This window comes from Taurulus bubalis (assembly GCF_910589615.1).
Source record: "Taurulus bubalis genome assembly, chromosome: 5".
In the NCBI taxonomy this organism is placed as follows: domain Eukaryota; kingdom Metazoa; phylum Chordata; class Actinopteri; order Perciformes; family Cottidae; genus Taurulus; species Taurulus bubalis.
In genome coordinates, this window is record NC_136593.1 from 10,509,400 (window position 1) to 10,521,245 (window position 11,846).

Consider the following 11,846-nt stretch of genomic DNA (forward strand, 5'->3'; position numbering starts at 1 on the left):
CAAGTGTTGTGGCGTGGTCCTTCGGTAACCATGACGACTGCAGAGCCACCTAACGGACTGTCGCACCGAAACATCAAGACATGTCAGCCAGATGAGATATCTGGTCATGGTATGGCCAATACTATATGCGTATGCTCATATCTTTATAGAAAATAGCATGTATTTGTTTTATTGGGTTATATTGTGAAAATCATTGCATATCTGGTTTATCTTGTTTTTTTTCCTTTTTTTGAAATTGTAAATTCAAAGTGCTTTACATTTAAAGATAAAATATAAAGATACTGTCTAGGCATGAGCATAATAACAATATATATATATATATATATATATATATATATATATATATATATATATATATATATATATATATATATATATATACAAGCATACATCAAAACCACACAAGTTTGTATTAATTAAACTAATTGTATTAGTTGGATTAATTAATTCAGTAAATTGTGCTGGATAATCTGATGCAAGTTATGTTTTTCTCTCTGCAGTTGAAGATCATAATAATTCACAAGAGGAAGATCTAAAACGGTGGCAGAAGCATGCACAGGTAACCCACAACCAGGATCTTAACTTGCCCAACAGTCCCTCAATTATGCTGTTTCTCTCTGTCAAATCTGAGAGCTGCCAATCACTCCCAGTTAATTCAACAACACACCTGTACTCATGTGTAACTTTTACATGTAAGGTTTTTATTGTGTGCTTTATTGCATCTTGCTGTATTCTGTCTAACCTTCTTTTACTTCACTGTTCTAATCCCCTAGTTTCAGAAAAGCCCTTCTAGGGATGGGTTTTGCAAATTTGCTTTAACTTTAACACATTATAATACCTGCATTAGATACACAGAAAAGAAAAAAGTTAAAAAGACAGTGAATACAAGGTGTTTTGCTTGTTATAAGTAAATAAAAGCTGCCATTGGAACAAGTGAACACTTGATTGGTAAGATTTCTTGAAATTAGATCAAATGAGATGTAATATTTCAAGATAAAAGAGTATATTGCTCAAAAGTAGTATATTTTCACATAAAACAAGAAATTCAAGATGCATTGTCTAAAAAAAGTCCTTATATTTCACTGAAATGTTACTTGTTGGATGATTGTGTCTATAAGATATTTCTTAGACCAGTAATATTACCAATATACTTTTTTAAAACATTTTTGCAGTGTCACTGTCCTCAGTTTGTCTTGTATATTGTATCTGTCTCTCTCAAATAAACCATAAATAAAAACTTAAAATAGACACTAGAAAAGCTAAGATTGTGCAGAGTAAACAGGATACCGCATAACAGTTATATTTTTAAAATATGGGATGGAACTTATGCTGTGTTTCGACTTTAAGGTGAAACATGTCTTTCTCCTGTGTGTCTTGTAGAAGCTCAAGAGGAAAGTCCTGGAGCAGGTCCAGGATCAGCTCAGTGATTTACTTGACAAAACTCTGACTGAGTCCATCCAACCTTTTACCCAATTGCAGCCATCGGTTAACGGAAAGACGTCCAAAAAATTCTCATCCAGGTAAAGAGGAGGAGGAGGAGGGAACTCTTACTGGCGCACATTTTTCTCATTGATGTGCGAGTTATGTTCATCCTCTTTGCGTGCCTGCATTTGTTTTAGTTTTCAGAGAATGGACGACGGCAAAGTGTTTATGGACCGGCCATCGCTGTTGGAGTAAGTGTGAAAGACAAGTCTTCTCCAACATACTATGACCAGATATTGTTTTATTTATCATGCTTTCATCTGCAATATTTAAATGTGACTCCTATTGTAAGTTCTTATTTATTATAATTCTGATATATATTTTTACAGTCATTAAACGACACACTGCAAACAACTTCAAACAGTAATACTCATCATGAGAGAAAGAAATCAGAAAATGTTTGAGATGTATAGATGTATACATGATAAGTTGGAGAGGAGCTTAACAACTTGTTAGACAATCAGAATGTGGACCTCATACACATGACTGTGTAACAAATACAGATCATTCAGATATTCCCATGAGCATGTTTGTGTATATTCTATATTAAATAACCTCTTACATGTGTATACAGCACTACAGAGATTCACATTAATACAACATAAAACTAATTTAACGACAGCACTCCTCCTCTTCATCAGTGAACTATTTGAGATCAACCATATCAGGACCATCTACCACATGTTCATCGCCGTACTCCTCATCTTCTGCCTGAGCACGCTGGCTGTCGACTACATCGACCAGGGCAGGTCAGTGTGACGTGTGAGTGTGTGTGTGTGTGTGTGTGTGTGTGTGTGTGTGTATGGGGGTGGGGTGGGGGGGGGGGGCGCATGTCTCCAGCCCTGTGACCCTGAACTAATAGAAACTAAATTAAAACCAAAGCCTTTAAAAACTTCTTATCTTCTTCTTCCCTTATAGCTTCTCTCCCTCCTTCTCTCCGTGCCTGTCCGTTCATCTGGCAGCAGATAGATAGAGCAATCAACCCCTGAGTATTTCTGCTGTTGCTTCGGGGAGCTATGTAATGATTCGGTTGCTGTTTTCAGTCACGCAGGACTGTGAGCTAAATTCTTATGTTTCTCCATTCTGGAAACTCGACTGTGTGCAAATTATTCGATACATCCACCCACAGTTGACAGAAAATTGATGATTGGTAGTGTTGAATCACAAAACCCCTTTGCAGTGAGTTGGTATATTACATCTATTAATGTTATCACCAGAGGGGTCTCTTCAGAGAAATAAATGGGTAAAATATTCAATGCATTTAAATATGACTCCCCATTTATTAAAGCCAGTCATGCTTTAATATGATTTAAATGTTTATTCAAAGCCCTGTTCAAAGCTAAAACAGACCACAGTGGCAAATAGAGTGCATCCTCTAAATGTCCTTTCTAAAGTTGAGTCTTAAAAAAATAAAATGTGCCCGTTGCCTTCCTGATTGTAATGCATTTATTTTATGCAATCTCAGGTTGGTCTTGGAGTTCGACCTGCTGTCCTTCGCCTTTGGGAAGCTGGGGACGGTCACCTGGGCCTGGACGGTGATGTTTGTCTACACTCTGCTCGTCCCCTACTTCACCATGGTGTTTTGGGGATCTTTGTACCACAGCTTTCCCTCTAATCTGGGGCTGTCTCTCGCCACGGGTCTGGTCCTGTCTGCAGTGCAGACCTGTGTACTGGGAGTGTACCCCATCTACGTGGCTGTACACTACCAGCTGCCACCAGCCTCACGGTTGATTGTGATACTGGAGCAGGTGAGTGTTTGTGTGTGGATTACCTCCCGTCACATTCATTGAGAACAGGTTGAAAAACTGGACTGGCTCTAGCCTCACTGAGTGAAAATGCCATCCACGTTAGAGCCTTACTGATACGTCAGCATGTATCACAGACTAAACGTATATTTTCTGATTCGTAACAAAAATGCAGTACAGAAATGCCAAAAAAGTGTAATTTATAAAACATGACTTTTGTCCATCAGTGTGTGCACTGAGCAGTTTATTTTTTAACTGCTAAATATTGTGCTGAAGACATGTCTTGGTCACAATATTTAATGATGAAATTTAAGAGATGTTATGTGTGAATATTGGTGGATACAATCACTCCTGCTATTTATGAGAGGTGTTGCTTGAATCTTTCAGGAAAGCACGAAAGCAGACTCAATTCCACACAGTAGGCAGCAAACAATTCACTGCAGAGGAAACGGAAAAAAAACATCTTTGTTTTGATGAATAAAATAAATGGCATTTATTGGAGCTTTATTAATCGTATTTGGTGTAGCAAAGCTTATGAGCCAGCTCAGGCAGCCCAACTCTATTCTGTTGCTTCATTCACCTGGCACACTCTCAAAGGAACAAATATCCAATGCACACTTTCAATCTTGGTGTTGCACTTAAGCAATCAGTGCTCTGTTCACTCTTTTGCTCTGATGCTTGCTGCTACTGCTGCAGCCGTTACTTCTGTCCATAGGGCATTTCAAAAGCCTTTTAGGAACACCCTGTGCTAGAAACACCCTGGACTGTAAATAAATTATAGTAATTGGAAATCCAAATCATAAACGCAGCCCTTCATTGACAGTCACAAGAACATTTTGATAAGAGATGCTTGCTGGCCAGAGATGTGAGTCTTCTAGTTGGAAAGGCACCAAACGAGAATGTAGATCTCAGCCAACGTTTGAACATCACAGATGCACACTGTAATACCTTCTCATCCTCTTTATCACAACGGCCCCGGTCTCCCAAAATTGTCTTAGTACTACGATCACTTTAGCTCTGTTGGATGAAGTGAGATAATCCCAGGGCTGAGGAGATTTTGAGAAACCTGGTCCTGATCTTCATCTGAGCTGGGACCAATCAGTCTGATTATAATTCTGAAGCTGTCCGTCTCATATAAAGTGTGTAATATAGATTGTAGACTTTTGGTTCTCTGCTGTATGCAGATTGATCATGTCTGAAATTAGTTCTCCAACTGTGTTTCTCTCATGATACAGAGTTCCCTGTTGTTGTACTTCCTCCTGATTAATTACAGAAGTGAGCTAAATAATGCATCATTGGGTCGATATACACAAAAGCAGAAACATGAGAATGAGGCAACAAAAGATGTGGGCTGTTCATTTCACTTTGTCAATTCATGCAATAAAGAGACAATGAAGCTTTTAGAATTGATACATTGTGTCTCTCTCCACCTAATAACTGTATCCATTTTCCCCAGATTCGATTCCTGATGAAGAGCTACTCGTTTATGAGAGAAACCGCTCCTGTTATTATGAAGAATACACCAAAGGAAGGTACTGTGCTGAATTGTATTGATGTCAGGTGTATTTACTCCTCAGGCAGTATCATTACTCAAAGTGACACTCCCAGACAGAGAAAAATGACTAAAACAGACTCCAGCAGGTTACCACCTAATGATTCATGCTGAAGTTAAAACTAACAATGAATATACAAATGCAATAAATAACCTCAAGTGTGTGCAGCCCCACGAGATCCAATTGTAAAAGGCTGCGAGTGGTGAATACTAGTGTTTCTAGTAGCTTTTACTCTTAGCGTCATAGTTGTATATGTGAATATGTGCTGCAGTAAAATCCCTCCAGGAGAAAACTGTATAGTCCTCATTTAAAATGGTAAGACCAGGCAGAGAATAGCGTCAAGTGTCCATAGTTTGAATGTGGTTTTGGAAAGAGATTGAAAATACATTCCTTTTTTGACACAGATTTTCACAGCAAAAATGCTGAGAAGCTTTAAGACACAGATGGAGCTGTTAATTGATGGTATTATGTCACATAATGAAACTAGAGAAATTCAATGACAAACATATGTATAACAACCAAAACCTCTGAAGAAAACTTATTTTTTAATCATTCAAAGCAGCATAAGACTGCTAAAAGATATTTAACTGCCAGATTTTAGGACTAAAAACTGTACCCTCTATTTGATAGTCATACTTACTGAATTGTCTTTGCTTTCAGGAAAAAGTCCAAGATTCCCAACATTTTCCAGCTATCTGTACTTCCTCTTCTGTCCAACACTCATCTACAGGGAATCATATCCTCGGTAAGACAAATTGTCCCTTTGACCTGGATTCCTTTAGCTTATCTTTCATTGTAATTAGTGATAATACAGTCATGTTAGTGCAACTGACATAGCCACATTTTGGCATGTAGCAGTTACAAAAGTGCAGATACATAAAAAATAAAGGCACTCAAAGTAAAATGTAGATCTTATCTCACAGCTTTCAACATGGAGAAGAAGCTTGAGCTACGAGCTCGCAGCTAACAGTGCTAACACCATGAACAGTGCTAACACCATAAACAGTGCTAACACCATGAACAGTGCTAACACCATAAACAGTGCTAACACCATGAACAGTGCTAACACCATAAACAGTGCAAACAACGGCAACAGTGCTGACAGCGCTAATGGCATTAACCAGAGGGTTGGCGCTACGCTTCTGCGTCAGTCAAGATGGCGTTAACTTATCAGCTGTAACCTCCATAGAAGCACAGTGCAGAGCGACGGCCACGAGCTAGCCAGCGTCACATGCACTAACATTGACTTAAAAAAAATTGTGCCAAAAAGAGTAATACCATATATAAGAAAAACCACCTGTCATGCGATACAATTTCACAGTAAATATTTGTGTAGTAGTGACAATGTGTCTGCTCTTTTCAGGAATACCCACATAAGATGGGCGTATGTTGGCACCACACTTGGTATGGTAAGATTAAACTTTATTTGGGCTTCTGAGAGTTCACGTCATTTTCACACTTATCACCTTTCAGTCGGATTGTGTATGAAAACGAAGAAGGTTTTTGTGGGGTCAATGGCCTTGAAAGGTTCTGCCCTAGAATTGCTCATAGCACTTATGTATTGTGTGATAACCTGAAGCGATCATAAACTACAGGTGCTTCATAGCTTTAATCTCTCCTATCTTAGATCTACCCACAATCTCCAGTTTTTTTGTGCTGATTCTCGAGTGTGCTCTATATTTCATTTCCTTTTCCTTTTAACACTGAATTTGCAGATCTTAGGATGCCTGTTTTACGGCTACTTCATCCTGGTCCGCCTCTGTATTCCCGTCTTCAGACCTGCTGAGACCAACCAGCCTTTTAGTAAACGAACAATGGTTCTGGCTGTGTTCCACTCAATATTACCAGGTACTGTACTTTTTACTCTCCACCGCTGGGGAACTTGTTGTGGAAGATTATAAGGAAGTCACGTGTAAAGCAAATGTAAATTAAAGTAATTTGTAGCAACACTTCTGCTTACAACTTATATTATCTCTTATCACTTAATATGAACATAGAGGAAACAAGTCTCTTGTGTTTTGAAGTCAGTGATAATTGATTAAATATGCTATTATGTAATCAGATAAAGGTATTAAAGCCTGGCATGTTTATCGCTCTCTTGAAGTGAATAGCTTTTTGAAGTGCTGATATAAGAGCAGTGTCATATTACAATTCTTATGAGAAAGCTGGGAGCAGTGCTCAGGATGAAAGTGTCATGAACTCTCTCTCTCTCTCTCTCTCTCTTTCTCTCTCTCTCTCTCTTTCTCTCTCTCAGGTATAATGCTCCTATTGCTGTGTTTCTTTGCCTTCCTGCACTGCTGGCTCAACCTCTTCGGGGAGCTGCTACGTTTTGCTGACAGAATGTTTTACAAGGTGTGTGTCATGGCTGATTTTGTGTGGCATCATCTCTCCTGTGAAGACATTATTTTTCAGATGTGCTTGCTTTTCCAGATGGGGGGGATTTTGATTGAGGACGAGTGAGTTTACTGCAGGGTGGCCTGATCCCTAAACAGTTAACAGTAACTTCTCCATCATTATATTGATACAGTTTGCCCCTGAACAAGCCATGACCTAGTTTTATGCTCATGTGCTTTGACTGATGTGTTGCTGCAGGTTGTGATTGCATTTCACCAGCAGATTGATTTATGTACAATAACAGTGAGTTTAAGCTCTTCTTTGCTGTATATTGCTTTGAAGATAATGTGGCCACATAGTTTCCTTGAAATCTGCTCCAGGTGGCCTATCTCTATGATGGTGTTTAATTTAAATAATAATGATGTGCACCTGACACCACGTATCTGTTTAAATGAGGTTGGATGAGCTCTTCAAGACTCCAAACATTTTATCTCTACAGAAGCACCGTATGCCATCAACGCTATGAACTCGTGATGAGTTCTAAGGCCATGTTTCATTTAAAACCTGTACCAGTATAACTTATAATTACCAGTATTGTTTATTTGACAGCAGTCGTCTCAGTGTTTTTCAGACGCCAAAATTTAAGTGATCCATCTCTATTCTGTCTTTTAGTTTGAACCACACACTCATTTCACTACCCTGTGTTGATTTTCCAGGACTGGTGGAACTCAACGTCTTTCGCCAACTATTACCGTACCTGGAACGTTGTGGTTCACGACTGGCTCTTTTACTACGGATACAGAGACTTCCTCTGGGTGAGCAGAGCGCCAACACAGAAGAAAAATATGATTATATACAATCGATCATATCAAACAAAACAATAGTGTAATCAGCAGCTTGTCACATGATGAAGTGTGTATAGTAGTCCTGTAATACCCCACTGAACCAGCCTGACCTCTGAACTTTGAAACCCTTTCCTTTCTCTGATCCCTGCAGCTGTCAAACAGGAAATTCCGAACAGCTGCCATGCTCTCCGTGTTCATCGTCTCTGCTGTCGTCCATGAGTATGCCTTGGGCATGGCATTCGGCTTCTTCTACCCCGTCATGTTCTGTCTCTTTGCCTTCTTTGGAGGTGAGAGTCACATTCATTATTCAGGGAAGAATCGATACCAACCATGAAAACGATACCAACTAAAATTGTTTGGCATTCGGTGCTGCTGGGGGAAAGCTTTTGATCACATACATGCCTTTTAAATAAAGGAAGAAAATAAGATGGAGATAAAAAAAAGATACATGTCTCTGAATACAATGGCTTGTTAAAAATATGTAAATGTTGCCTTCTACGTTCTGGACTGTGCCTTCAAGCCTTCAAAGTCCAAATATGTGATTAGTCACTCTAACACACATTTAATAGCTGTTTTCAGGACAACTCATTATATTTAAAGAGAGCACACTTGTGCAATGTGTCCTCTTCCTCTAAGTATCAATAAGTTGTCATCTGACAAAATTCCTTTGCGTACTCGTACTATTTTTCCCAATCCTTACAAGCATATACATCTCAGGCAGATGAACTGTCACTATAGATAGCCTTCACACAGACAAAACAATCATCAACAACAGCATTCCATCATGTCGTCCTTTCACAGTGGTGTTCAACTTTACCATGAACGACAAGCGGCAGATGCCCGTGTTCAACGTCATCGTGTGGGCGTGTCTTTTCCTGGGTCAGGGTGTCCAGGTGTGCCTGTACTGCCAGGAGTGGTACGCTCAGATACACTGCCCTCAGACAGGGGTATGTACTCCACCTACATGTACTGGTACTAGAAGGCCAAAAGGAGCAATGCCATGATCACACTTAAGCTTGTTTGATTCATTTGTTTTATATCTGGATGATGTTGATACTACTCTTTAAGGATAGCTTTATATTTTATGATGCCAGACCTGTTTCTTTCCAATTCTAATCTGACAGGAAATGTGTTTTGTGACCCTTTTTTCTGCAGAAGACATGAAGACATTATGTTTTTATACTGTGAGATTATGTATTATGTCGTTTGAGGCCTTGAACAACTATCCCTCTATTGAAACACATCAACATCCTTTAAATAAAAAGAACTGCAGATATAAACAGACCCCATGTGACAGGGGCAATGAGGATTTAAAAAAATCTTGTTTGTTTGTAGTGTGCTGCACTACGATGACGTCATTAGACAGCACTTTGACCCCATTTTCTGAGATACTTAAATGGAAAATAGGCCAGCAGGGGAATGAACTTCAAATACAAATATATCGACTAAAAAAATGATTTGTACTAAATGAAAACAAACAAACACACTACATAAGTACATCACATGACTGGTACCTGAGTACATTGTAATTGGACATGGTACAAATGTCAGTAACCAGATGAATGTGACTAACGCCTCACTGTTTCATCATCCTGGCTTTGTCTGTTCCTATCTCCAGTCATTCATAAGTATCTGTGACTACACGGACTACATGCCTACGTGTCCACACACATATATAACGTGCATAAACTTGACGACACACCCAACTTACACACATAAGCCCTTACTGGAAAGTCACACATTGAGTAACAGTAGGTTTGTAAGAGTCTGATACGTATTTAACACTTGATGAAGTCACAGATGTGAAGGATTTGTCTGACAGATGGACACAGATGTACTTAACATACTTATTACTCATAAGGCATCCTCTAAAGCCAGTGGCGTCATTCACACACACACACACACACACACACACACACACACACACACACACACACACACACAATGGTTTAACACACACAACTACTGTCTAAAAATAATATTGACATCCGTTGAATGAGATTATTAAGTGATGATGAATGGAGGTTTAATCATGCAGATGAGATGTATGAAAGGATTATCGATGATTTCACCATATTTAGACCAATTCTTCGACTCCGTCTCAACAGAATAGCTTCTGGGAGTTGGTGACACCTCGGTCTTGGTCCTGCAACTACCAGAGTTGATGCTGCCTTTTTCCTGATCTGGATGGATGAATGATGAAAGTATGGAGGTCTGAAAATCATGATGGACTCAACACAGAAGAGAGCAAGGAACTAGAAAGACATGTAAATATACATTTTATGTATGAATTTCTGCTTTTATTGTGTAAAGATTTCTTTTTTTACTTTTATCTTTATGTTTTTTTTTCAAATGTGTCGTGATTCGTATGTCGCTGATCACTCACCTCTGAATTATTTAAAGTTTTTAAACATACTTATACTGCTTTATTATAGCAGTGTATATGTATAGTTATAGGTATTACATATTCTGAATGCTTTATAACAATAATCATATCAATAATTACAATAATAACATTATAAACATTTTATAATGACTTGATCAGTGTTGTGATTATTTTCATAAAGCATTATTAATATTCATGAGTGCTTATAGCTAAATTTCTACAGTGCTATAAGAAGTATTTTCTGTATGCATTATAGGCATGGGTATCAAAGAAAGGGTTACCAAACTTTCTTTAAAAGTTATTGTAAAATACTGATTTATTTGTATTTGTATCAAGTGTTCATAGAACATCTCACTGTAAGCAAACTGTTGCACATTAATTGTTTATTAACAAAGTTTAGAGAAAACGTGAAAATGTTCTGTGTACGGGTTAAACAAGCAGGATACAACACGTGAATGGGTGAGCTTTAGAAGTGCTTGTTGCCAGGTCAGACTAGCTGTCCCCCTGTTACCAGTCCTAATGTTAGGCTGGGCTAATTGCCTCCCAGCTCAATCTCCATGATGTACAAAATGTCATATAGAAAATAATTAACAGGTTAATGGTTACTGTATATTTTTCAAGTTATAAGATATTTTAGTTCCTGGATCCAATTATTTGAATTAGTAAATCTATTTACTGTAAATGGTATTGATACGCCCTCAGAAACTATCTGCAAATACAATCTGTCATTGCATTTTTTCCCCTGCTATATTTATATAATACATAATATAATATATATGTATAATATGATCTGGACATTATTGTAGAAAACGCTTCACAGAAGCGTGCTGCATGTTTAATCCTGCCTTGGTTGACATTCGGTGGGCGGGGATTGGTTGGGCGAGCAGGTTTGGTAACCAACCAACCAACCAACCACAGGCATCTTATCAGCCTGCCACAAAGCCTCTGTTTGTCTGCCTGCCACGTCCCTCTGAAGTCATACAGGAAGAAGAGGATTAACATCGGTACAGTGTTTGCATTAGTGATGTAATGCGCTGTAAACTGATATACTGTAACACCTTGGCAGCTCAGAGAGGAACAGCAGAACAGGTAGTTACAGAAGCTGTAGAATTTGATATATTTGTGTCTACGTTTGACATAATTCATCAAATGTTATACTTACAAATACAATCATGTTTTTTTGTTTTCTTTTTAATTTGACATTTTGTTTGACATCTTTTTTTTATCACTAGATTTCTTTTAATGTATACACGAAAGGGACTGCCACACATTTGATCCGTTTGATGTCTTGTCTTCGGTATGTCAGCCATTAATGAGCCACATTGATGGGCCAATTTGAAATGTCATCTTTTGCCGCATGAATACAATGGGGGAGAGGAGAAATATTTGCAGAAATAAAAATGTGCCGTCATGTCCACGATTATAGCAGAATTTGGTCACTTTAGTTGTTGAGAAGTCAACAATGAAAAATCGACATACTGTATAACGTTGTTTTAGAAAA

At 38.4% G+C, this 11,846-nt stretch overlaps 1 protein-coding gene across 1 annotated transcript; it reads left to right on the forward strand.

Annotated features, from left to right (window-relative positions):
• Window positions 1–30: 30 nt before the first annotated feature.
• soat2 (sterol O-acyltransferase 2) lies at window positions 31–10,124 on the forward strand (the record flags this gene model as incomplete). The annotated part of the gene is made up of 15 exons (XM_079218137.1): window positions 31–109; window positions 501–559; window positions 1,381–1,520; window positions 1,620–1,673; window positions 2,124–2,231; window positions 2,948–3,230; window positions 4,684–4,759; window positions 5,441–5,525; window positions 6,144–6,189; window positions 6,496–6,628; window positions 7,035–7,132; window positions 7,831–7,929; window positions 8,111–8,246; window positions 8,761–8,906; window positions 10,068–10,124. 15 exons carry the CDS (start codon window positions 31–33, stop codon window positions 10,122–10,124), a joined length of 1,599 nt encoding a protein of 532 aa, XP_079074263.1.
• Between the last annotated feature and the right edge of the window lie 1,722 nt (window positions 10,125–11,846).